Here is a 27,190-nt window from a genome sequence, read left to right on the forward strand (position 1 = left end):
GGCTCACAACCATCTGTAATGGGGTCTGGTGCCCTCTTCTGGCCTGCAGGCATACACACAGACAGAATATTGTATACATAATAAATAAATAATTTTTTTTTTAAAAAAACACAGCCGGAAAAAAAAAAGAAAGAAAAGGGGCCTTGGAATTATTTTAAACACATTATGCATAAAATGCATTAGTGCTTAGTGCTTCAGTAGAAGACCCTTATGACTAAAATATTCTCACCTTCTACCCTATCAGACATTTTTATTTTATTTTATTGGTTTTTCGAGACAGGAATTCTTTGTAGCTTTGGAGCCTCTCCTGGAACTAACTCTTATAGACTAGGTTGGCCTTGAACTCACAAAGATACGCCTGCCTCTGCGACATTTTTTAAAAACGTTGTGTGTTTAATTTTTTTTTAATGCATTGAATTTGTTAGCCCGTGTCTTTCATTTCATCCACTGAACATTTATTTAGGATTATTTTTATATTATCTGCAACATGAGACATTTTTGTTAAGGGAACCAGAGACCCTGATGACTGATATATGGGCTTTTAGAGGGAATTGGACAGTATCTATGTAAAAAAAAATGAATCTCATTCTTATGGACAATTTTATTTCTAGTTAATTATTATAAAAATCCACACACAAAACTTATGTACAGTATGCTTTTTTGAAGCATTGATTCTAATTATTATACTAATTCTAAGATGTGTATTATAAGACATTTTATCTCTTTGAAATTGGATGCTTCTAGCCATAAAAGAGTCTTAGATTTGATGAAATGGAGAAACTAAAAAACCCCAGAAGTATTTCGGTGCAGGAATGGCTAATGGCATTTTACAGAATATTGAAGGAACATTAAAAAAAAAAAAGCCAATAGCTGGATGTAGCTGGTAGCAGGACAAACCTGAAATCCTAGCACCAGAGAGGCTTCCGGGAGGTTGGTCATGAGTTTGAGGCCAGTTTGGGCTACACAGTGGTAGCTAATCTCACAAATGGGCGTATGTGGGAGGGGAGGGGGGCTTCGGGATGGTTCAGTAAAGGTACTTGCCAGGCCAGTGCAGCAACTTGAGTTCTGTCCCCAGAGCTCTTTAAGTTGTCCTCTGACTCCACACATGTGCTGTGGCAGTGCACCCACAGGCTGGTGAACACACGCGTGCGTGCACACACACACACACACACACTTTATGCATAAAGAAAAACAGTCAGAATTGTGTGGGGTGGGTGAGTGTGAAGCCATCAGAACCTTCTAAATTCCAAAGCCAAGTGACAAAATGACAGACGGGCATGGGCTCTGATGTCAGCCTACCTGGGTCCAAACTCTGAATTTACCATCTAGTAAGTTCCACTGTGGCTTTATTGGGAAATGGCCATAAAAAAATAACGCCGATCTTACATGCCTGTTTTGTGACTCACTTAAGAGAAACCGTGGGAAGTGGTCAGCATCCGACTCTAGAACACACTCAGTGTGAGCACTGTTATTAGTGCCATCATCCTTGAAGATGGAGAGTTCTGGAAGGATTGTCTCCTGGGTAAGAGGTGAGATCGTAATAGGAAAACACAGAAGGAAGACGTTTGCTTTTTAGCTTATGTGTTTATATACTTTTTTTTTTCTGCCCGTGAGGCTGGGAGCAACAGTAAGAAAGATATGCTCCAATTCTAAAGGAATACAACATGGAAGGGGAGTGGGCCACAGGAAGGCAAAGGTGCAGGTAGGCAAGGGAAGGGCTGAGGGCCAGAGAGGATTTTCTGAAACTAATGACCAACATCCTGAATTTACTCAGTGGAGTCAGAACTGTTGAGTGTGCCTGCTGAAATTAGTAAGCCAGGCTGGAACAGGTGACCTGTTTTTCTAACTCTGATTCCAGTGATCTCACATGGCAGCAGGGAGCCCAGGGGCTGTGGGTTCTTTTCTGAAACAACTGGACAGCTGAAACTAGCCCAGGGCCGATGGAGGTGCCTGTCTGAGTGTGGCAGACGCTCCGATGTGCCAGGAAAGTCTCTGCTCTTACTCAGATAACAGTGAAAGCACAATCTCGTGGTGCCAGACGCCACGTGTCAGTGCTGTCCAGTCATCAATGAGGTGGTTCAGTTCCCAGGGCTGCACAGATGAACCCTGCTTGGGGATGCCTGCTGCAGCAGGTAAGTGGGTGCTGAGATTCTGGCTAAGTCCTCTTCTCAGGACTGTGATGTCTGAGGGAAAGGGCATGTCTTTCTTATTTGTATAACTATACACAGGCTAGCCGCTAGCTTCTTCCCACCAGGAACAGTCAACCCAAGAATCGGAGGGGTTGGCTGGAGAGATGGCTTGGCCAGTAAAGGCATTTGCAGCCAAGCCTGATGACCTGACTTCAATCCCCAGGACCGAATTGGTAGAAAGAGCCAACGCCCCACAGTTGATAAATGATTTTTAAAAACATGGTTCTAGTAATTAAAAGCCAGGAAATCACACTGAGATTTGTAAGAGACACATTTTAGTCATTATGGACCTCAGAATATTTTAAGACTCAGTTTGTCTGCTTGTGCTTGCATCCTATAAAGGCATTGGATGGACGGGCAACAACCTCAGAAGACAGATTTGAGATAGTTTAAAATAATACTATATTATATTATACTCTCAAAACTGACTTCAGCGTACACCCCAGGAGGCCTCAGAGAGATAAAGTTGAGGACCAGAGGTCTGGGTCACTAATGATGGGAATCTTGTTGTACTATATTACATCTCATGAACAGGAGAACTAACATTTGTATCAGCCGCTGGCCCGTGTGGAAAGCCCAGGTAGGGTGGACGCTCCATTTATAGATGTCTACTTAGTGTCTCTGTTGGGTCACTTTTGGTGGAACTTGTTTGGTGTTTTTTTTTTTAATTTTATTGAGCTCTACATTTTTCTCTGCTTCCCTCCCTGTCTCTCCTCTCCTCCCTTCAACCCTCTCCCAAGGTCCCTATGTTCCCAATTTACTCAGGAGATCTTGTCTTTTTCTACTTCCCATGTCAATTATATCTATGTCTGTCTCTCTTAGGGTCCTCATTGTTTTCTAGGTTCTCTGGAATTGTGATTTGTAGGCTGGTTTTCTTTGCTTTATGTTTAAAAACTACTTATGAGTGAGTACATGTGATAATTGTCTTTCTGGGTCTGGGTTACCTCACTCAATATGATGTTTTTTATCTCCATCCATTTGGTGGCACTTGTTTTTATTTATGGTACTGGAGATCAAATCTGAGACAAGGCTCTGTTGCCAAGCTCATTGTGTTACTTTTCTTTTTTAAAAGTTACTTGTCAATGTTTAGTATCAAAATAGTTGCATTGTAGGGTTCTCTTTCTCTCAATTGGGACCTCAACCAAAGTGAACACATTTCAAGCCAATAACCTTCAGGCTTTCCTAACAGGTAGCACAGAAACCATACCTAAAAGTATCTGTTGGGCCAGGCTTTGGTGGCATACACCTTGGTTCAGTCATGAAGTCACATGACTGAACCAAGGCCACAACACAATGGTCTTTCCCTTCCAGGAGACAGAAGACTAAAGCATTGCCTCACCATTGAGTGGCTGTTCCCTCTTTTGTGAGCAGTCAGGAGGGGTAGAAATGGATGAGTTTGGTCCAGGAGTGAGCAATGGGAGTGCCTGCCTGGTGTGCCCTGGGGTAGGGAGTGCAGCTTTAGTGGGGCACTGTTTCAGTGTGCTCACTTTTGATGAAAAAAGTAAGAGTTGCCTGGGGCTGGAGAGATGGCCCAGGGGTTAAGAGCACTCCCTGCTCTTCAAGACCAGAGTTCGGTTCCCAAGCATCCATGTATGGCTGCTCACAACTACCTGTAACTCCAGTTCTGGGGGATTGGACATCCTCTTTTGGCCTCCTTGTGCGCGCGCACACGCGCGCACACATGCGCGCGCACACACACACACACACATTTTTAAGAACTACAAAGTAGTTGTCTAAAGAGAGCTGAAGCTGCAAACCTCAGCAGTGGTTTTAGTTTTTTTCTAATGTCTTAGCTGGCCCCTTCTAGGACCCTTTCTGCTTCAGCTGTTACTTTATACAGAACAATGAAGTCTGTTTCTGAGCTGTGTTTGGCTCTCAGCAAGGGGGCATGTACCTGTTTCCCTCCCTCATGTGTGCATTGAGATGAAAAGTTACCCTCCAAAAGAAAGGATTAGAGTGGGCTTCAGAGCTGCCCAAGTGTGCTTGGGGTGTTTTGCAGATGGTAGCTGTGGTAGTTTGAATGTAATTGGCCCCTGTACTCTCATAAGTTCTTTTGGGAGGTGTGGCATTACTGTTGTTGCAGGCTCCGAGGTCTCATTCAGTGTCTCAGACCACTTCTTGTTCCTTGCGAGCCAAGATGTAGGACACTTGGCTACTTCTCCAGCACCATGTCTGCCTACATACCACCATATCGCACCATGATGATAATGGACTAGCCCTCTAAAAATGTAAGCCTCCCCAGTTGAATGTTTTTCCTTTATAACAGTTGCTGTGGTCATTGTGTCTCTTCACAGCAACAGAAAGCCTAAGACAGTTGCCAAGACAACAGAAAGTACAAAGTGTGTAGACCACCGATTGTTACTCTTAAAGATTCTCCCCATGGTCCTTCTGAGGATGTAAAGTCAGAACCCAGCAGCCTTACCCTCTCACAGGTGCCCACAGGAACCTACAGAAACCAGTGAGTCCCTAGCTAACAGACGTCCCGTCGCCAGTGTCTCTCCCAGGGGAAGTGAGTTTATTCAGTTTTGAAACTCTGGTTGGTGGGAATCCACTGCCGCTGACATCACAAGCCAATCAAACTGAACTAATAAATCCAGGTTTGGCCGGGCGGTGGTGGCACACGCCTTTAATCCCAGCACTCGGGAGGCAGAGACAGGCGGATCTCTGTGAGTTCGAGACGAGCCTGGTCTACAGAGCTAGTTCCAGGACAGGCTCCAAAGCCACAGAGAAACCCTGTCTCAAAAAACCAAAAAAAAAAAAAAAAAAAAAAATCCAGGTTTGATCTGAGTAAAGCCTTCCTAGGTGGCCCCAGGGGACGAGAACCGTGAGGGGACCTATGAGGTGGGAGCTTTTAATGCCCTCTGGGGGTGGAGCCACTGATGGGTTTTTTTCAGAGGTGGAGTAATGCCCCCAGGGGATGGAGCCTGGACTGAGGCAACTCCAGGGGAGGGGCCTGCTGCTTGGCAACCCGAGGGCGGGGTTTGGAATAAACCCAAACTGGAGCTTCCACATTTCAAATTTTGGGGGTAGATATAGACGCCAGTAGGGCTTCTACCTAAACATTTATATAAAGGTGAGCACACACCCTGGCCCCGCTGGCCCCACTCCTTTTTGGGAGTCAGCCTGGATGCAGGCTTGTGCTCTGAAAGCTCCCCTCATCAGAGACGATGCCAGTCACATAGCCACCCTGTTTGTGCCTGCTGCTGGGACGGAGCTCTCCTCTGAGGCCCCAACATGCCGCTGCCACTCCGTCCATGATGTCAATAAACCATGCATGTCTGCTCCCAGTAATCCATCTCCGGACCTCTCTTCAACCTCCCTCCCCCAAATAAAATCCTTCCTGTGCGGTGCCCACTGCGCTCCAGTCACGAATGTGGTCCCAACACAAAATTGTGAACACTCATGAAAAGTCGTTAGCACTTGACCCTAGAAAACACTTCATCATCATTCTTGAGGATGGAAAGTTCTGTAAGGATACATAACAAACACTGTTGATGAATGTGGAGCCGGCTGAACAATGGAGTCACGTGTTTTGAAGTGTGTGTTGTATGTGCATATGTAATGGGTTCAGGCACATGTGCCTGTTCCTTCCCTATCACTCTTTGCTTTATTACCTGGAGACAGGGAGCCTGAGGAAGGCTGGCAACCAGCAAGCCCTCACCTTGCTCCTGTTTCTGCCAGCAACAGTTCATCTTCAGGCCCTCACCATCTCCTACAGCTCTGTAGCGCCTTTTGTTTTACCAATACTGACATGTGATGACTTTATCTACATTCTGTATTCCTGAGGAACAGCTGTGTGAATGGCTGCCTCTGTGCTACTCGGGACATTCCAGGCTAGAGCCAAATCAGTAAGACCGAAAACCACCGCCGTGATCAGCCAAAAGTCCAGTTCAAAAGTGTCCGCCTGTACCACAGTGATTTTCATGGGTGACCCCAGATGGGCAGATGAGACCCCCCCCCCAGTCAGTGGTTCCTCTGCTTGTTTGATCCGGCAAATAGTTACACCTAATAGTTAACAATATAGTCACCAAATAGTTACCAGCTGATACTGTGGAGCCGGCTCCCAGCACTGACACATCAAAACTGTATTGAGGCTGATTTACGTTTTACTGTTGTTTTTGTCTGGGGTTCAACCACACGTGTAAACATGCATAGGACCACCCATCCACCCACATATCTAGCCTCCTTTTGCCTCTTTTCCATTTGTTTGAGCAAATGCCCTCTGAGGAAGTCATCGCCATCTTGGGACATTCTGCTGCACCTCTTGGCAGATCATCCCAGCTGGGCTTGTTGTTTACATATAGGGGCTGGGTGGGGGCACAGGTGAGGCTGTGGGCACAGGTGTCCATGTGGGCACAGGTGAGGATGTGGGCACAGGTGAGGATGTGGGCACAGGTGAGGATGTGGGCACAGTTCAGGTTCCTCCCACCTGCTGTAGGCAGCCCAGCTTCATTGCATGTGACTGGGGAGGGGGCTGTGTGTGTGTGTGTGTGTGTGTGTGTGTGTGTGTGTGTGTGTGTAGGGTCCCTATACAGAGGGAAGATTAGGGTAGGGAAATTCTTGTCTTTTCTGGGTAAAGGCTTTCCAAGTGAGGGCAGTTGAGGAGGGAGGAACAGCCACACCCCTCACCTATGCTCTGTAAGGAAGCCCGATAAACTCATTGGTTTCTCAGAGAGAGCTTTGGCTAAACTGTGCCTGGATTTGCTGATGGTCCTTTGGAGAAGAAGTAGATCTTGGTTATATCTCCCCCTGGGAAAGAACTTTGGCCACACAATTCCTTCCAGTGCCACTCAGCAAAGCAACATCCTGGAGTGCCTTTTCCCGCCGCTTCCCGCTAGAGGGCACCCTGAACTCAAAGGAAGCTTGGGAAAGGCGCCTAGACAGGAGATTGGTAGGTGCTTTATCTTGGAGTCACTTCTGTGAGGATGCAGATTCATTGCCTCCTGCTGCTGAGCCATCGTGAAAGGCGATAAAAAGTGAGTGTGTTCTGAGACAGAATTTTCAGCTAGTACTTTAATTTAGCTCAATCTTGGCTTAGAATACAGGTTTTCTGTTGGTTAACAATGGCAAGATGGTGGAGAAACCTTCAAGTACATTTTCTTCTGTTTCCCCTTTACTCACCCACCCATCCATTCACCCATCTGTCTGTCCGTCCGTCCACCCATCCATCCACCCACCCACCCGTCTGTCCACCCACCCACCCATCCATCCATCCGTCCATCCACCCACCCACCTGTCCGTCCATTCACCTGTCCATCCAACCACCCACCCGTCCGTCCATCCACCCACCTGTCTGTCCACCCACCCATCCATCCTCCATCTAGCCATCCATCTATCCAGTGAATGTTCATGGAAAACCTTTGGGTCAACTCCCAAGTTATCTAGGAATCATCCATGTATCCATCATCCATGTGTTCATCCATGCATCCATCTAGCATCCGTGTGTCCACCCATCCATCCAATTAATGTTCATGAAAAATATTTGTGCCAACTCCTGAGACCTCTGGGAATCAGAGGTAAACATGCTGAGGGTCGGCCCTGTAGGGGAATGTGTTACAATAGTGGTGTTGGGATATCCTGACTTATCGGGAAGCCAGGATATACTTAGAGCTGCAATAGGACAGCTGGGGGGGTGTAGAGCCGCAATAGGACATCTCTGTAGGCTGGAACTGCAATAGGACAGCTCAGCCCTGGAGGAAAGGTGTCCTGACTATTGGGAAGCCAGGCTACCTGTAGCTGGGGTGTGGTGGGGGATGGTCTCCCTGCAGGATATAGGGACCCCCCCCCCCGGGAAAAGTTGTTACAGAAGTTGGTACCAGCATGGTAGGTTATTGCAGTGACAGACCTGACCATGTTTTGGGGAGAATTGTGGAAGGACTTTAAAACCCTGGGCTAGAAAAACCTGTGAGGTTGAGAGCTCAGTGGGCTGCTTCTGAAGCAGCTTGGAAGATCAGAACGCTGAGAACAGTGCATTCAATGGAGGCCTGGCTGGTGACTTTTCAGAGGGAAACAAAGACTCTCGTGGGACATTTGTGTAAAGTCTGAGGTATCTGGTCAGCTGGAGCTGAAGAATCTGCTGTGATTAGAGACTGGGACCACTGAAATAAAACCTTTGAGTTACTGGGACAACTGATGCTGGTCAGCTGCAATTGAGAATTAAAAGTGAAATCTTCTGGGAAGTGTTTCCTGTTTCCTGAGGGTCGGCACACAGGAGCTGTGTTACAGAGGTGGCGAAGGTTGTACCTCATGTTGGTAGCCAAAGTCTGTAGTATAAGAGTCACCCAGCTGGTACTGGCTTGAAAGGGTGAGGGTCACAGAGAAAAGTTGAGGCTTTTCACCATGAAGAGAGCGCAGGAGAGGCTATTGGTGAAAGTGCAGCTCGTTTGCAGAAGACCCTAGCATTTTGGAGATGATAGTACCGTGGAAAGGCCACCAGGAGAGGAAATATGCTTGGAATGGAGCCGGCATGAGCCTAGAGGCCAACGGTGTATGCTGCAGAGAACAGAGCCAGAGAAGTGCCCCAAGTCCTTGGAGAAGTCCAGGAAGATCGTGAGGGATCCCAGATAATTGGACATTGAGTTCTTTACAGTGTTGGGGTTTGGTTTTGCCGTATTCAGAGTGTGCTGTGCCCTGGTTCATCCCCCTTGCAGTGAGAAAGAATTTCCTTAATTTTGATTTCATAATAGCCTACAGTTGAAAAACTTTGCATTTTAAAAGGAGATTTTAAATTTTAAAAGAAACGATTTTTAAAAACTGAACTTTTAATGTGTTTGAGTTGGTAAAGACTGTGGGACTTTTAAGTTTGTAATATGTTTTATATTTGTGATGTTTTTCATTGATTTTATTGAGCTATATATTCTTCTCCCCTCCCCTCCAATCCTCTCCCCTCCCCTTCAACCCTCTCCCATGGTCCCCATGCTCCCAGTTTACTCAGGAGATTTTGTCCTTTTCTACTTTCCATGTAGATTAGATCCATGGATGTCTCTCTCTTAGGGTTCTCTTTGTTGTCTAGGTTCTCTGGGGTTGTGAATTGTAGGCTGGTATTTCTTTGCTTTATGTCTAAAACCACTTATGAGTGAGTATATATGATAATTGTTTTTTGGGGTCTGGCTTACCCCACTCAGTATGATGTTTTCTAACTCTTATCTATTTGCCTGCAAATTTTAAGATGCCATTATTTTTCTCTGCTGTGTAGTACTCCATTGTGTAAACATTTTCCTTATCCATTCTTCCATTGAGGGGCATTTAGGTTGTTTCCAAGTTCTGGCTTTGACAAACAATGCCTCTATGAACATAGTTGAGCACATGTCCTTGTGTCATGATTGAGCATCCTTTAGATATATATTCAAAAGTGGAATTGCTGTGTCTTGAGATAGGTTGTTTCCTAATTTTCTGAGAAATTGCCATACTGACATCCAAAGGAGCTGTACTAGTTTACACTTCCACCAGCAATGCAGGAGTGCTCCCTTTACCCCACAACCTCTCCAGCATAAGTTGTCATCAGTGTTTTTTATCTTGGCTATTCTTACAGGTGTAAGATGGAATCTCAGAGTTTTATATTTGTTTAAATGTGTTTTATATTGGTGACCTTTTAAAATATGAGATCTTGGAGATGACCCCCAAAAAATAAGAAAAAAGGGTTACTTTTTAGAGTGTCGGGTGGTGCAGCTAGTTTCAGGTCAGCTCACAAAAATTAGAGTCATCTGAGAGAAGGAGCCCAACTCCCCAATTGAGACAATGTGTCTGTAAGATGGGGCCGTAGGCAAGCCTGTAGAGCATTCAGTGAAGGACCCCAACTCCCCAATTGAGACAATGTGTCTGTAAGATGGGGCCGGAGGCAAGCCTGTAGAGCATTCAGTGAAGGACCCCAACTCCCCAATTGAGACAATGTGTCTGTAAGATGGGGCCCGAAGGCAAGCCTGTAGAGCATTCAGTGAAGGACGGGAGGGGCCAGTGACTGGGCTTCCACCAAGACCCAGTGGGCAGAGGGGGTTCTTGAAGAGCTGGCTGCTCAGGGAAGGTGTCTAAGGAAAACTGCCCAGCAAAGTTCATCTCTGTGGCCAACATCTGAGAAATAAGGAACAGTTAAAAGGGGGACTGTCTGTCTTGGTTCATGGTTTCAGGGGCTCAACCCACAGCCCTTGGCTCTGCGGAAACAGGGTGATTGATTATCTGTCAAGTGACTAGTGCCGTAGATGGCAATAAAGTCAGCAGAAAATCTACCTATATGGAACCTGGGGACTGGTGTTGGGGCGGAGGGAGCAGCATATACAAAGTCTGGGAGGCAGGCAGGCAGGAGTCAGAAGGTGAGGGGAAGGCTGGAGGATAGAAGGGACAGCAGAAGAGGAGACACGACACTGACCACTTAGGACTTAGCAGGAATCCTACCTTGGTGACATTTTGATTTGGGCCCAGTGAGACCACTTCAGACTTCTGATATCCAGAATCAAAGGATAGTAAGTTTGGGTTGAGTCACTGCCTTTTGGTTAGTTTTCTTGTTACTGTGGCAAAAAAAATACTGGATAGAAATCACCTAAGGAGGTAGGGTTTATTTGAAGAGTTCACAGCATGATTGTTTGGCTTTGGGGACTTGGGCACAACATCATGATGACAGGAGCATGTCGGAGGGGAGCTGCTTGCTCACTTCATGGCTGAGGAGGGACCACCTTATGGGATGATGTCACCCACACTCAGGTGAGCTTGCTCCTGTCAGCTCTGGGAACACAGAAACACTCTCCTGACACCCCAGATGGCCGGCTCCCCAGTCTTGGGTGATTCTAAATGGCAGTGAAGATCAGCATCAAAGCTTGGAGTTTATTTATGTATTGATTTATTTTTATTTATTTGAGACCCAAGCTGGCTTGGATCTTAGATCTACCTGCGTCTGACTCCTGAGTGCTGGGATAGTTTGGGATTTGCAACACCACAAGAAGTGAATTGTTTTGATGGATGTCAGGATTTTTTTTTTTAAGGGAAAGCTCCCCCCCCCCCCAACAGCTCTGTGTAACAGCTCTGCCTGTCCTGAAACTTTGCTTTGTAGACCAGGATGGTCTTGAACTTACAGAGATCCATCTGCCTCTGCCTCCTGAGTGCTGGGATTAAAGGCGTGTGCTACCACCACTCACCCAGTTTAGGTTTTTTTTTCTTTAGACATCAGAATTTTATCTTCTCTTTTATTCTTTTATGTGTAGTGATTTGTGCGAGGTCCTCTTCCATGCTGTTCATCAGGCCATTTGTTACCCTTCTAGGCAGTCAAACAACTTGTTCCTGTTTCTGTAAATTCTGTGTCACCCTACCCCACCCCCGGTAGTGAGCACTTTGAGGCAGCATCAGGAGCAGCCTCCTTGGGAAAAGAGGAATTGCTGGGTCTCATGTGTGGCCTGCTGTGTGGGTGTGGACTGGGATCTGCCTAGACATGGGGAGAATATGTGGCCCAGTTACCGTCAGCTTGACTGCACGCTCGTCTGCCTTTGGAAACAGGTACAGACTCGGACACTTGCTTCCCCTCACCTCTGATGGGAGGGGGTTCCTTCTGCCTGAGACTTTCCTGTGATGCTAAGTAGAGCTTGAATGGTATCTATGATTCTGTGTTTAGAAGAACAGGAATTAAGTGTCAAGACTCAGGCACCCACTTTTAGAGTAACCCTAGGGCCTAAAAAGGACAGGAATATGGATTTTTTTTTTCAGGATTGGTAGTAAACCATGAATATGGATGCTATTTTAGATCGGGGGAAGTAGTTGGTAGCCCTAAACCATCTCTTATATTTAGAAGCCTGGGTCTAGGGTTACATATCAAGATTCGTGCAGGGAGCTGTTTTGCTGATTGCAGCTGTCCTGCCGCTTGCCAGAGCTAATTTGCTGATCCAGGAGCTGAGGCCAGCGATTTTTATGTCTGCATCTGCTTCTGCCCATAACTTGTGGGTAGGGACAGGGCCGCCTCAAGACATGAGTCCGAGCGAGCGAGCGAGTCATGCACAGAGGAACTGTGCTCCCTGAACCGCCAGCCCCTCGCAGGCAGCCAGCTCGCCCATCTGCGGAGCTCTTTGTGTGCCCCTCCATGGCTTCCTTCTACACTTGCATTTGCCTCTGTCCCTCACCGGGGGGGTGGGGGGCTGAGCAGACTTCCTGGGTTCTCCCTTAGCGGGATTTGAATTTCAAAGCTGAGTCTGGTTTCCGTGCTTGAGTAGGTGCCCAGGGAATGCAGGCTGGATGAGAGGAGAGTCTACAGAGTTGGGAAATGGCTTTGAAAGCTGTTTGATTACTCTGCTCTTGGAAGGTGTAGTTAGAACAGAAGGCCCGGTGTGGACAGAGTTTGAGTTCTTCCGCCCAGCATCTGTCTCTCCTTCTGGTAAATGCTCTCTGGTTTTTCTCTGGGGAGTCACCTTTTCCACACCCTCCATCTGTGAAGATTGTCTGGCACTAACCTCACACTCAGCCCCGTGTTCCAAAAGCTGAGGGAGGGAGAGAGGCATACATACTCCTAGCCGCGGTCAGTTTGGATTGGCCACACCTGCTTGATGATGGTTGGATAGTCTAGGGACTTTTTGTTTGTTTTTGTTCCTGACCAATTGTACATTATCTTGTACAGTTAATTCTCCTCCCACTCAGTAACTATGGAAGCAAACGCTTTAGCTCCATGGGTGGTGGTAAGACAGTCGGGAAAGTCCAAAGCTGCTGGCCACAAGCTCATTGCTATGAACCTATAACAAACACAACAAGCCGGGGATGAGAAATGTCGGGGAATGTTTCCAGCAACCCAACACACCATTATCTAGTCTTCCTCAACATTCTCCCTGAAGTTTTGCAGTTAGAACAGTAAACCCTACTTTGTGCTTCAGCCGCTCATCTCACTGAATGATGTGCTAGGAGCGAGGACATCCCACTTCCTTTTCCTGTTGTGAAATTCCTCTACAGAAGACACCTGGGAGAAAGGTTTTGTTCTTGGCTCCCAGTTGGATGACACAGTCCCTCAAGGTAAGGAAGTCACAGCATCCGGATCCGGAGGAGGGGGAGCTGGTTACATTCCTTCCTCAGGAAGTAAGGTGTGTGTGTGTGTGTGTGTGTGTGTGTGTGTGTGTGTGTGTCTGTGCTTGCGCTCAGCTCCCTTCTCCCTTCTGCTCACCTTTTCATTCACTCCAGGACCCTACCCGAGGAATGGTGCCGCCCACAGTGGGTGTGTCTTCCCATCTCAGTTAACCTAATGGAGATAATCCCGCAAGTCTTGATTCTCTTGTGGTTGACAAGTTGACAGTGGAGATTTACCACAGGGAGAGGGCCAATCCAGATGTTATAAAATGCTCTAAAGAAGAGAACTGTCCCATATTGGGGCCCTAGGGGCCAACACAACTCAGAGCCCCTCTTAACCCTGTAGATCCCACTGATAAGAGTATCATATTTTGACTTTAGCTGAACTAATGTTTTAAATGCCTCGCAGGTCAGATAGAAGTTAGTTTAGCAATGGGGGACCCTCTAGCCCCACCTCTGCCCTTTCTATGGTCTTCTCTGTGGAAAAAAGCTGAGGTGGATGAGCAACATTTTGATTATGGAAGTTTCTAGAGGGGTGAACACAGCAAGAAAAACAGACTCATACAGCAGGGTAAATGGGCTTACTTAAAGCCATTTTTATTCTGCACTCTCAGCAACAGTTTCCACTGGGCAAAAGAGACCAGAGACCCAAACATACTCAAACAACAAGATGTGAGAAACAGGACCTGATAGGCTGGAATGGCGCTGGTGTCCCTGGACACTGAGACTCCCTTCTGGGACGAGGGCTGGCTCATGACACACCTGGGTGAAATGACCAGTAGATTCTCATGTCCGTCAAGTTTTCTTTTTGTTGCTAGGGTCTAGTGTTTCCACGATTACCATGCTCCACATCTGTTTAATGCATAGAGCTTCCCCCCAGGGGCACGTCTATTACAGCAATTAATTTTCGTAGCAGTGTGAGGGAAGGAGGTAGCCATTCTTATCTCCATTCTTCAGAGGAAGAAACTTGCCTAAAATCAACATGCGTAGCTAGTGTCAAAAAGGAAATACAGAGTGACCGGGCATGGCCGAAGAAGCCCATAAGCCTGGAACTCAGAAGGCAGAAGCAGAGGGATCATTTTTAAGGTTATCTTTGGCTACATAGCAATTCAAGGCCAGCCTGAGTTGCCTGGGACAACCCATTCCCCCTGAAAGACATTGAAACAGACGTTTGGACTCTCCATCACTTGTTCCTGCAGTTAGAACAGGGTACTTTGCCTTGCTCATGCTCACTGTCACTGTGTTTCCGACATTAATTCTGGAGGTGATTTTTTTTTTTTGCCATGAATATCGCCTGTTAGGTTAAGCACTCTGTGTCTAACTCTGAGTTCACTTACTTACATAATACAGCGCATCAGTCCGTGACGAACCACGCATGGAAGCTAATAACATCACCGAGTTCTGTCTAGCCTGAGACTGGACCTGAAGGCTGCTGCTTCTTTGCAGTGCTGGGCAATGACTGTTCTGGCAGGAAGGCGTGAAGGTTCCTGAGAGAGAGATTCTCCTTGCAGTGATCAGGAATGAGAAAAGATAAAGCAGGAAGCATTCTTCGAAATCCAGTGTTATTTGCTATTGTATTTATAAATTAGAGATCACTTTGTGTACCACCCGTGTCCCATGCTTCCCACACTGCAAAAGCCCTATGCTAGCATGCTCGGGCATGTGGGGTAATGACATCATGAAGCCAGGGCATTCATACCTTAGTGGTTGACGTCGGATAGGAAAAAAAAATGCAAGAATGTGACACTTCCAAGTAGCAGCCAGATTTTCTAAAAGAAATAGGTTTGAAAGAAAGCCACGTTCCATAAAATAACCAGTTTTTTCCCACAGTTGGGGTGGAGAGGGTGCACATATGCCTAGGATCTGGGCTCATTCTCAGGCTCCGAGGGATCGGTGCGGATAGAAGCAGAAGGGGCACTATTGGAAACATTGAACATGGGGCATAAGTCCAGAAGGCTTGCGTGAGCTTTGGGGTTGCTGAGGGAAGAGGTGAGAACCTACAGCATGGGAAAAATAAATCTATGAATTCAAGTTGCTGTACAACTTTAAACATGCTACAAGGTTTGGATTCTATTTTGTAAACACCAGCATTCACTGCTCTCCTTGGAAACCATTGGCTCCCCTCAAATCCAGATCCCCCCATGAAAAATAGTGAGGTTTCTGAAGTTCATCCCCACAGAAGAGGAATGGACACAGAGTTTGCTGATCTGAGACAGCGAGACACCATTTTCTTGTTTTTCAGCAGTCAGTGACTTTGGTAGGCATGTCTGTGCCGCTCTGATTTCCTGCGTCCGGACTTGGTGTTCGTTTGCCAGGGACTTGTCTCTGGAGAGTCCTGGAGGGAAGGATCTCACAGTCTGAAATCGAGGATCCATTCCTCAGAAACTTGGGATGTGTCAGATGAGGACTGTCCTCCATGCTGCCCGCTGAGTGCTGGCTCTTCAGGGGCTGTGTGGCACAGAGAGGAGACAGCGTGTGTGTGAGAGAGAGACAATGGGCTGGACTTCTGGGGGTGAGCTTTGAGGGCTTGCTGCTCTTATTTGAAGAACTCATTCTGACTAGAGGCTGCTCAAGGGGGCTAGTGGGCTTTGTGCTTTGGGCTCTAAGCACTGGTTTTCTTCTGAAAGAATTTTTTTTTCACCTGAAAAATTGTCAGGAGTGTTTATCATGAGCTATTGTGGGCCATGGCGCAATTACAGCTTATAGCAATTGATAATTCAGGTGTCAACCCACCCGAGAAATTATCCTTAGATAGAGGAGCCCTGCCTGGCAGAGCTGGCAAGGCCACTGCCTCTGGAAACTGTGGCTTTCATTTGTAATTTCGCTTGTGCAATAACAGTTGGGATAGCACCCCATTGCCGTGTATTTCCATGTACTATGTACATGTAATCTCATGATTACATCTCAGTCGTATTTGTGGATGTGGTCAAAAGGACAGCTTCTCTCTACACTGTGTTCTCCGCATCATGGTGAGAAACTTAGAAGCCCGTTCTCTACCATTAGCCTTACAGACAGAGCAAGTTGGCCAGACATGTGTCCTTCTGGACAGACCACAAAGGAGACTTCCACAGATGTTATGTATGAAATTGCAGGCGTCTGGCCTTGTAGGCCCTTCAGAGGATTTATAATGAATCAGGGTGGTATTGGAGGTGTCTGTCTTAGTCCTTCAAGAGAGTTAGGTGCTATTGAGCACCTAACTGACTAGGTCCAGATATTATTAATCACACTTAAGAAATGTAAAATAACGCACATATTTTTTTGCCTTTTCCTTGGCTCTCTCAATGGTGTAGTTTTCTTCCTTTGTAACCTGTAGCAGCCTCTTTTTTTTTTTTTTTCTCGAGACAGGGTTTCTCTGTGGTTTTGGAGCCTGTCCTGGAACTAGCTCTGTAGACCAGGCTGGCCTCGAACTCACAGAGATCCGCCTGCCTCTGCAGCCTCTTTTTTTAATTAATTAATTTATTTATTAAAGATTTCTGCCTCCTCCCCGCCACAGCCTCCCATTTCCCTCCCCCTCCCTCATCAGCTCGAAGAGCAATCAGGGTTCCTGCCTCTTTAAAAGATCTCCGGTACCTCCTCACTGCTGAAGCTGCTGTTAGCTACAAACTAGCTGATAAATTTTGCTACATATCTTCAAAGACTGCCTGTGTCCTAAGAATTTGCCTTGTAGTATTTTATATTACTAACAAGTTGCTAATATATATATATATATATATATATAAATAGATATATCTGAAGAAATAGACTGAGAAGAAATAAGGAGAGGAAGAAGAAGAAGGAAGAAGAGAAGGAGAAGAGGAGAAGGAGGAAAGAAGGGAGAGAGGAGAGAGGAGGAGGAGAAGAATGTAAAATAATTAGAACAGAAAGAATTGAAACAGAATATTGTAACAGAAAATTGGAATTGAGACAGAGAATCAGAGCAAAGAAATTATAAGCAATTAGGACAGGAGAATTAGGGTAGAGACAGTGGAATGAAGAGAGAAATAAAGAGCACATGACTAGAAAGAACATTTGGGAGAAGATTGTTTTTTCCCTACAGCCATCAGACTTTTGTCCTATGCTCATTGTGGCTTCTCTTTTTGAACTCCGAGTGAAAAATTTTAAAACAGGCCCTTGAAAGTTTTCAATAAAAAATGTATTTAATTTTGTGTGTGGTCTGTGCAAAAAACCTGAATGTTACAGATGCAATTACATTGACTGAGCAGCTCTGTGCCTCGGGCTCTTCTCTAGTGACTTAGTTCTCAGGGTTGGGTTGGCTATGTCCTCTGGGCATTTTCTTTGTTTATATCCACGGACATGCAGGTGTGCATAGAGTGTGTGTGTGTGGACCGTGTGTGTAGAGTGTGTATGTGTGTGTATGGACTGTGTGTGTGTGGACTGTGTACATGTGGTGTGTGTGTGTGTGTGGCGAGCATGTGTGTGGCATGCCAGTGTGTGTGTGTGGAGCGTGTGTGCGCATATGTGGAGTATGTGTGTGGGTGGAGTGTGTGTGTATATGAGGTGTGTGTATATAGTGTATGTGTGTAGTGTGTTGTGTAGTGTATATAGTATGTGTGGAGGTATGTGTGTGTGGAGCATGTGTGAAGTGTGTGTGTGGCATGCGTGTGTTTGTGTGGTATGCGTGTGTGGGGTGCATGTGTGTGGAGTTGTGTGGAATATGTGTAAGCATGTGTGTGAGAATGTATACACATGTGTACTTAATGGGGTCATTCAGTATCCACTGGGGGTTAGCCTCAGGACGAGTACCTGAGGAAGAAACGGGAGCAAGCTGTGTGGGTAAAAAGAGGAAGATAGCTCCAGGTACTGGGGCCAGCAAGTGCCAAGGCCACAAAGCAAAGGAGGATGCTCTGTGCTCACACAGAAGAGTTCAACTGCTGGAGTGAGAACGCAGAAAAGCACTGTGAGAGGAGCGAGCAGAGGCGCAGTCAAGCACTCAGCCTTGGAAAGGAAGTTTCCACATTTCCAGCCATGTGCCTGCCCTTCCCAAACAGCACTGCTGGTTTAATCTGCCCCGTGAAGGACATTTAATTCTTTTAAGGGCTTCCCTTGTTCCAGACAAAGCCTCCTGGAGCATTCTTGCACAGGTATGGCTTGAAACCCTGGCTGCATATGAGAATTACCCAGAAAGTCTTAAAACCATCATGCCTGGCCTTGCAGCTGGAGAGTCTGACAGCCTAGGGTGAATCATAGGCTAGTAGTTTTTAAGGTCCCCCAGCGTGGCAAGAGTGGAGAATCCTTATTTGTCATGCATTTCTGTGCGTTTGCATCTATGGTGTGTGTGTGTGCGTGTGTGTGTGTGTGTGTACGCGCGTGTGCGCGCGTGCATGTTTGTCCATGCTTGTGAAGGTCAGGGTTGCACTGGGTGTCCTCAGTCACCTCCCCACCTTCATGTTTGAGTCAAGGTCTCCTACTGAGCCTGGAGCTTTCCCATTAGGACAGACAGGCAGGCCAGCGAGCCTTCCCAGTGCTGACGTGTAGAATCGGTGTGTTAGTGGGCACATGGGGGCATGGTTATGTCTGTATCCACCCACTCCCACCAACACCAGCATCCATCCACACGGCCCGAGTTTCCTATAGAAAGTGGCTTGTTATTTATCTAGAACCTACAGAAATCCTTTCATTTCCAGATTATTTAACTCTGAATACAATGGAAGTGTGGAGACTGTTGCTATGCTGCATTGTTTAGGAGATAACAAGAGAAATGTCAGTTCCTATGTGATGAAGAGGCAACGCTGTTCTAAATGTTTTCGGCCTGAGAATGAATTTAAGGATGAGGGACCCACAGGTACAGAGGTCTGACTGTCCGTCCAGGGAGACAGCCATGAAGACAGTCCCAAGCTACTCCTGGACCAAGGGTAAAATAGCCAGTGTCTCACACTCTGCCAGCTTTGACGGCCATCTTTTCAGCTACTTCCATCTGGCCAAGAAAAAAATACAGCGTTTAATTCATGTTTAAACTGTGTCTCCTTGTCACTAGCGAAGATTTTTCATTCTTTTTCTCTTGAGATGGAGATGGGCTCTCACTCTGTAGCCCAGGCTGTCTTTAAACTTGAGGCCATCCTTCTGCCTCAGCTTTTCCAATGCTAAGATGGCAGGCCTTAGCTTCTGAACGTGCTGTATTCTGTTTCTTCATTATATCCCAATCTACCATTGCTGGATGCTTAGCTTTGAATCCCCTGTCTAAGCTTATCTGAGCTAATAAAAAGCCTGCTCAATCTTTGAGAAATAGACCCCCATTTTTATTAGAAATAAAATTTCAGTGAAGATATATTTATGGAAAAACAATATCCAAGAAGTCCTGTCCAAGCCAGAACACAAGTTTGCTTTTTAAAAAGTTAAATTTCCTCTTCCTCTCTCTCTCTCTCTCTCTCTCTCTCTCTCTCTCTCTCTCTCCCTCCCTCTGTGTGTGTGTACACATCAAAGGACACCTTGTGGGAACTGGTTCTCTCCTCCTACCATGTGTGGTCCTGGGGATCACACTCGGGTATCAGACTTGGAGGCCAGCCCCTTTGCCCACTGAGCAGACTTGGAGGCCAGCCCCATCTTGCCAGTCCCACCCAGATTTGCTTGTGTACTTTTTTTTAAAGATTTATTTATTTATATTTATTTATTTATTTATTTATTTATTTATTTATTTATTATGTATACAGTGTTCTGTCTGCATGTATACCTGCAGGCCAGAAGAGGGCACCATATCTCATTACAGATGGTTGTGAGCTACCATGTGGTTGCTGGGAATTGAACTCATGACCTCTGGAAGAGCAGTCAGTGCTCTCAACCGCTGAGCCATCTCTCCAGCCCAGCTTGTGTACTTTTGACAAAAGGCCAAATTCTTGTTTGATTCCACCTCAGAACACAGCATGTGTCCTTCTAATCCTGATACAACAACCCTTTATGAGGGCAGGAATGGTTGGGTTCCTGCCCGTACCTGTACAAGACAGGTGCTTTCATAACGGAGAATAAGTTAAAAGTTATTGTGTACCTCCTAATGGGTATCAGGGACACCAAGCCCCCTTAGATGGCAATATCTGCTTATTATACATCTCCTAATGGGCACTTGGGACCCCTACCTCTCTTAGGTGGCAATACCTGCTTACTCTGCACCTCCTAGTGGGCACCTAGGACCCCCTACCATCCTCAGATGGCAAGTTATTCCTTAAAGAAACCTTAGGACATGAAAATTCTTGTGGCTACAAAGGACAAGCAAGTGCTAGTTTGTGGGGTGCTGTTTCATCTTATAAGACAGGATCTCATATGTACTCCAGGCTGGCTTCAAACTCGTGGCCCTCCATTCCCAGCTGAGACTGAAATGACCATGCCCGGGTCAGCAATCCGAGTATAGTTAGGGATCTATTTTTAGCTCTTTGGATATTCCCGAGACCTCACAGAGGTAGTGTCTGGGGATCACGTTGTATATTTATTTTACTTAATGGCAAATCCATGCTATTCTACAAATGCTGGAGAACCTGACTGCTGCTGCACTCAGTGTTCATGAACTCGGATGGGAACCCAACCCTTTCCCTCTTAACAAGAGCCTAGAGTGTGTAGTGTTTGGGCAGCCACCAAGAGCGCTATACACAGCCGGTGACTTTGGTTTTCAATCTCTTTTGGAAATGTTTGGGGGGGGGGTGCTGCAAGGAGCTGACCAGATCTGCCTGAGAGTGTAAAATGGAGCCCTCCTCCGGAAGCTTCCAAGATGAAGTTTGATTGTACTCAACACCAGAGAAGATGTAAAATGATCTTACATAAACTGGGAGGTGGTGGCGCACACCTTTAATCCCAGCGCTCGGGAGGCAAAGGCAGGTGGATCTCTGTGAGTTTGAGGCCAGCCTGGTCTACAGAGCTAGTTCTGTGACAGGCTTCATAGCTACACAAAGAAACTCTGTCTCAAAAACAAAACAAAACAACAACAACAAAAAACACCAAACACCAAAACCCAGAAAAGCCGACCCTACTTGAGCTAACTGAGACAGCCTCACTGTCACACAGCTGTCATTACCTTTAGGTCCAGGCTTTGTCTTGCCCAACTGGCTTGCCGCTAACAAAGTTTCTTTGGTCCCATGGGACATCAGACAAGTAGCCATGTGAAGGACCATGGGGAAGGAGGAGGAGATTCAGGAGATGAGGGGTCAGCAGGTATCTTGAGTGTGGCATGACCTCTGCCCCAGGGAGCTGAGAAATCCCCTGATCCCTTACAGACAGCAGCACTTAGAAAATCCTCTGTCCTCTTTGACCTTGTTCCTGACACAGAGCTTCAAGTTTTCTTGGGTAATAAAGATTATCTTTTGTTCTAGCAGATAGCTCTTGGTTGGTCCTAGATAGACTAGCGATGCTGGATTGTTGCCATGGAAACCAATCATGTGATGAAAGGTCAGTAGTTTTCAGTCCTATCTCTTTTTTTCCCAGGGAAGGGAAATAGGCTGGAGGCTGAATTGATATAATTCTTCATGCCAACGTTATGAAACCCTTCAGAGTAGCCCTTCAGAGAGACGGGGTCTGAAAAGCATCTGCATCGCCACCCACTCGTGCCTGCAGGGATTGCACCCAGAGTGGCAAGGAAGCTCCCACACCTTCCCTCTCTCATCAGGATGCTCATCTACACTCTTCAGTGATGTACTTCATAGCAAATGAGTACCCATTAGTGCTTCCTTGAGTTCTGTGTGCCAGCTACGCACATGAAAGCAGTCTGAAGCAGGGTCATGGAACCTGATGTCTGTCTAGTAGAGAGCCACATTTAATGGGAGGCTTAGAACTGACATCTCGAGTAGCCGAGCACTTAGTTTGTGGGAACTGCCCGTACCTCTTGACGGGGTATCTCAGCTGCAGGGCATCCAGTTGGTCTTTGCTGAGAATTGTTTGTTGTGTGGGCTACTCCACCAGCCTACATCTGACCACAGAAGTGTGCTTCCTCTAATGTATAGAAAAGGGAAAACATCTTCTTATCTCTTATGTTAGGCATGTAAACAGTCTGGTTTTATGGCACACGCACATGGGCGAGAATGTTTTTCATTAAGTAAAAACAGTAGGGCAGTGGTTATGTGATGTTAGAACATATAGAATCAATACCTTGTGAGATAATACATATTTTAAGATCACTCCAGGGCTTTCTGGGTCCCAGAGATCTGCATTTACAAGTCCCCCAGCAGGATCTGCGGCAGGCGGTCGGAGAGCTGAGGGTACTTTGAAAAACATGACCACCGAGACTCGTGTTACCTCGCTTGACTCTTCAAGGGACTTAGGAGAAAGCTCAACCTGAAGACATGTCAGGGATTTGTATAAACTCGGGATAATAAATACCATCTTTCGTCTGTGGGATTCATCTCTTCGCTTGGCCTGGCAGCTTGAGGGAAGAGAAGTCCCTGACTTTGAGAGACTTAAGTGTCTGATGTTCTTTGAAACCGGAACAATCTGACAAGACATTGTTCTCTGCAAAATACTAAATATTTGCATGATTCTCAGAGCTTCTGAATTTGGTGACATGAAACTGTCCCCCAAACATCATGTGACTTTCTTAGATAGTCTATAGAATGAGATGAACAAGAGCTTTGTGTGGGTTTAGTTACAGACTACCATGGTCTGGGGCTTTTTAAAGAAACACTAGGGAGACATAGGCCATTTGAGTTCTGTTTTCCAGCTTGATTATTGTTTTTTTGATGAGGATAAAGATTAACTACTTTTAATAATGATAATAATAATAATAATAATGATATTTTTCAGTGTCAGGTACCAAATCTTAGATATTGCTCATGTCAAGCAAGTACATTACCCCTGAGCTGCATTATTTTTAATTTTGGGGGGATTAATTTTTTTTGAGATATATATATATATATATATATATATATATATATCATATAACTCATATAACCTAGGCTGATCTTGAACTTGCTATGTAGCTGAGGATGACCCTGAACTCTTGATCTTGTTGCGTTGTCTTTCTGCCTCTCAAGTGAGCTGGGGTTACAGATATCAACCACCACAGTAGTCACGAAGATCAATTTTTTGTTTATTTTTAAAAACTGTTTACTTTATTATTTTTATTTAAGGAAGTGTGTGCATTTGCACATGAGCACAGGACTCTTGGAGACCAAAAGGGGGCATTGGGTCTCCTGGAGCTGTAGTTAGAGGGAATTGTGGGCCTTTTTGATGTGGGTGCTGGGACCTGAACTCAAGTCCTCTGGGAGAGCAGCAAATGCTCTCAGCCTCTGAGCCATCTCTCTACTTCCTTTATTATTGGTTTATTTAGATTTATCTGTTTTTATTTTCTGGGTATGAATGTTTTGTCTACATATGTGTTCGCCCTGTGTACTTGCCTGGTGTCCTTGAAGACCAGAAGAGGGCATCAGATTGCCTGGAACTGGAGTTACAGACAGTTGTGAGCCACCTGAGTAGGTGCTGGGAATTGAACCCAGGTCCTCTAAGAGATCAGCCAGTGTTCCTAACCACTGAGCCATCTCTCTAGCTGCGGCTTGTGTTTGTTTTTTATTTGAGATTGGGTCTCACTATGTAGTCCTGGTTGTCCTGGAGCTCTCTAGCCACACAGAGACCAGGCTGGCCTTGAACTCACTGAGATTCTCTCACCTTTACACCCTGAGTGCTGGGACTAAAGTCGTGAGCCACCGTACCTCACTCCTGTGTTTTTAAAAAGACAAACACTTGACAGTTTTGCAAAATCTCCTTTAGAGAGGAATTTTGAATTAAACTCAGAAATATCCATTCTGGCTTTGCCTCGCCTAGGCTTGACGTCCTCTGCAGTCAGATTTCCCTTCCATGAAGTCCTTGCTGGCTTCCAGACTGTTCCCACAGAGTCCGCCGTGGGGACACGCACACATCCGTAACCCTACCCCCTCCTTGGCACTGACGTAGGACAAAGTAGGACAGGGAGTTCGCTGATGTGAAGGAAAACCGACCACTGAGCTGAGGGCTACCCCACTGTGCCTCCTCCTTTGCGAAGGAAAAGGAAGAAGTTTGCCAGGATTGGACCAGAGGCTTCTATTAAACACCGGGCTCTAAATCCTCGGGGTGGAGGGAGGGGGAGGATGTTCAGAGCTGAAAAATTGCAGACTCCCAGGCTCACGTCTGATTCACCAGTTGGAAACCTCTGGGCATGTTTTGAATAAAAATGTCTATAAACCTTTCCGGGTGATTCTTGGGCAGAGCAAAGCTCGGGGACCTCTATTTAGTAGTCCCACAAGGCCGTCCAATTTCTGTGAAGCAGGGTGGGGGATATTTTATTTCAAAGACTACAGAGAATTTTGTCCTTAGCTCACTTCAGCTTCCTGGAAGATTGCAATTGATTTCTTTCTCTATAGGCTACTCTGTCTCTCTCTGTCTCTCTTATACACAGAGGACAAGAATTTATCTCTCTGTGGCAGGGTCTTAGTATGTAGCAGGGACTGGCCTCGAACATTTCCTCATCTCACCCTTGCTAAGAGCTCTAAGTTATTTGAGTTTCTTTTTGGGATTCTAACTCTAGAAACCCCTCTCCCCCTTTTTTTTGATAACTTGGACAGAAATGTATCTAAAGAAGTCTGATCTTACAGGTAGGGAAAAAGAAGTCCGAGCATTTAATAGCTTGCCCAGACGGTCTGTGTGTTAGCTTTCAGTTTTATTTTGAGACAAGATCTCACTGTGTGGCTCAGGAACTCGATATGTAGAACAGGTTGTCCTTGAAATCACAGAGATGTGCTTGTCTCTGCATCCCGACTGCTGGGGTTAAAGGTGTACATCACCAGCCCAGGTCAGAGCTAGGACATGAATCCTGGTGAAACCGAAGGCAAAGCCCGTGCTCGAACCATTGTGAGACACAAGCCTTGAGGAAGAAAGAGTGGCGAGGTGACCTCAGTTCATAGCTTTTATTTGTGTTAGGGAAGCTTCAATCATAAGCATGCACGCACCAATGCCTTGACACCATCTGGAAACATTTGTATTATGAATAGTGGAATTCCTCATGAGTGATGACTTCTGGGTCCCTTGTTCAAAAAACTTGGGTGTGATGTCGTAGGGACAAACATCTCCTTTTTAAAAAAATATTTTATTTATTTATTTATTTATTTATTTATTTATTTATTTATTTATTTATTTATTTTTTGGTTTTTCGAGACAGGGTTTCTCTGTGGCTTTGGAGCCTGTCCTGGAGCTAGCTCTTGTAGCCCAGGCTGGTCTCGAACTCACAGAGATCCGCCTGTCTCTGCCTCCCGAGTGCTGGGATTAAAGGCGTGCGCCACCATTGCCCGGCAATATTTTATTTTTTAAGTGTGTGTGTGTGTGTGTGTGTGTGTGTGTAGGTGCTAGTGGAGGCCAGAAGAAGGTGTTCGATGACCCTGGAACTGCAGTTAAAGGCAGTTGTGAGTTACCCAGAGTGGGTTCTGGGAAACAAACTTAGTTCCTGGTTAAGAGCAGGAGGCCATCTTCACCAGTGAGCTCTCTCCAGCTTTGGCAATCTGATGTTTGATCTGAATGTTCACCTCCGATTGGCAAGTAGACATGCTGTAGCCTGTAGGTGTGGGCATCATTTTCTCTTTTAGTGTGGGTTTAAACAGTGGCTGTCAACATCTCAATCAGATTTCCTACTCCTTTTAAAAATGGGGTCAGCATCCTGAGGGAGGCTGCTCCCTTTCAAATGGCTCAGCACAGTCCCCATGTCTCTGTTGTTTCCTAACCTGGCCACCACATTCATGTACGTCTCCTGTCTGACCTTGGACGTCTATGTCTTGGCACTGGCTCATTACAAACCTCATGGCATTGTCACCCCCTCAGGGAATGCTGGGGCTGATCATAAAGCAGGGACGGCTTATCCCTGCCACTGGGCATACCGGGAAAGGAGGCAATGATGGACAGGTAGTGAGAAGCTGTACTTCAGAACCTAGCACCAGGGGTGGGACCCAGCTCAGAGGGTAAAGAGCCTGCTGTGTAAGCATGATTTCAGATCTCCAGCGCCAATATAAGAGCCAGGTGTGGCAGTGTGCGTCAGTCACCCCTGTGCCAAGGGCAGAGACATCTGGGTTCAGAGAGAGACTCTGGGTCAAATGATAGGCGGTGAGGGATGAGGGACAGTCGCTGGCATCAGCCTCTGACTGCCATGTGACCTGCAGAGGTGAACCCACCTTTACACATATATACATCCATGTGAAATATACACACATGCATGTACCCGCATGCACAGCCATAGACACACATGTGCATGTATTGGTACAGACATGCACACACACATGTGCACACACATGTACACATACACACAGACTCACACATGAACACAGCACAAAGAGCTGCAGCTAAATCCTATCTTCTGCCAACCATCTGTACCTCGGCATCCTTCCTCGCATCACGGCAATACCTCTTGAACTCCTTCTAGTGTTTCTATGGGAAAGTTCCAAGTGTTGTCTGCTGTGTGACAGGATCGGCGCCAATGAGAGCTGCTATTACTGTGACCATTTAGTTCTAAGTCTGATCTGGGCAGTGCGCATGTTCACAAGTCCTCAGAAATGAAACCAAGACTGGCTTCCTTCCCCCAGAACACTGTCCTCCGAGCTTGGCTCATGGGTGCACAGTCCTGAACTCTCCTTAGAGTCCTCTTAGCGCCTGCCCGAGGTCCTCTCCCACCCCGTCTACAGCAAGAGTAGCAATAACTTTCAATAAGTGGTCTGCGTTCTCAGTGTGCTAAGAAGCAGCCGTCAGACTGCACACGTCCTCTCTCACCTGCCTAATGCGTGCAATAGCTTCATGGGCTGTGAAGCACAGCTGGGGAAACTGAGGTCTGAGAAAGTTAAAAAAATTGATTTGGGGTGAGTGGTAAGTGAGGACCTAGGTCCAGGCAATCTGGTACCAAGCTTGTACTATTACCCATGCTTCATAGTCTATGACACACACAAGCACACGCACACCACACACACACACACCCTACAACCACACACACACACATACGCACACACCATACACACACGCATGCACACACTCACACACACCACACACGCACACACACA

At 46.2% G+C, this 27,190-nt stretch overlaps 1 protein-coding gene across 1 annotated transcript in view; it reads right to left on the minus strand.

The window, feature by feature from the left end:
• Positions 1-15,468: 15,468 nt before the first annotated feature.
• The window catches only part of Tmem233 (transmembrane protein 233), a 44,224-nt gene continuing 32,502 nt past the window's right edge, over positions 15,469-27,190 (minus strand). Inside the window, exon 3 of the mRNA XM_026788623.1 lies at positions 15,469-15,662. Coding sequence (XP_026644424.1) covers positions 15,656-15,662 — 7 coding nt within the window. The 3' untranslated portion in view covers positions 15,469-15,655. The remainder of the gene's footprint in view (positions 15,663-27,190) is intronic.

The sequence above is a fragment of the Microtus ochrogaster genome, chromosome 2, assembly GCF_000317375.1.
Source record: "Microtus ochrogaster isolate Prairie Vole_2 chromosome 2, MicOch1.0, whole genome shotgun sequence".
In the NCBI taxonomy this organism is placed as follows: Eukaryota; Metazoa; Chordata; class Mammalia; order Rodentia; family Cricetidae; genus Microtus; species Microtus ochrogaster.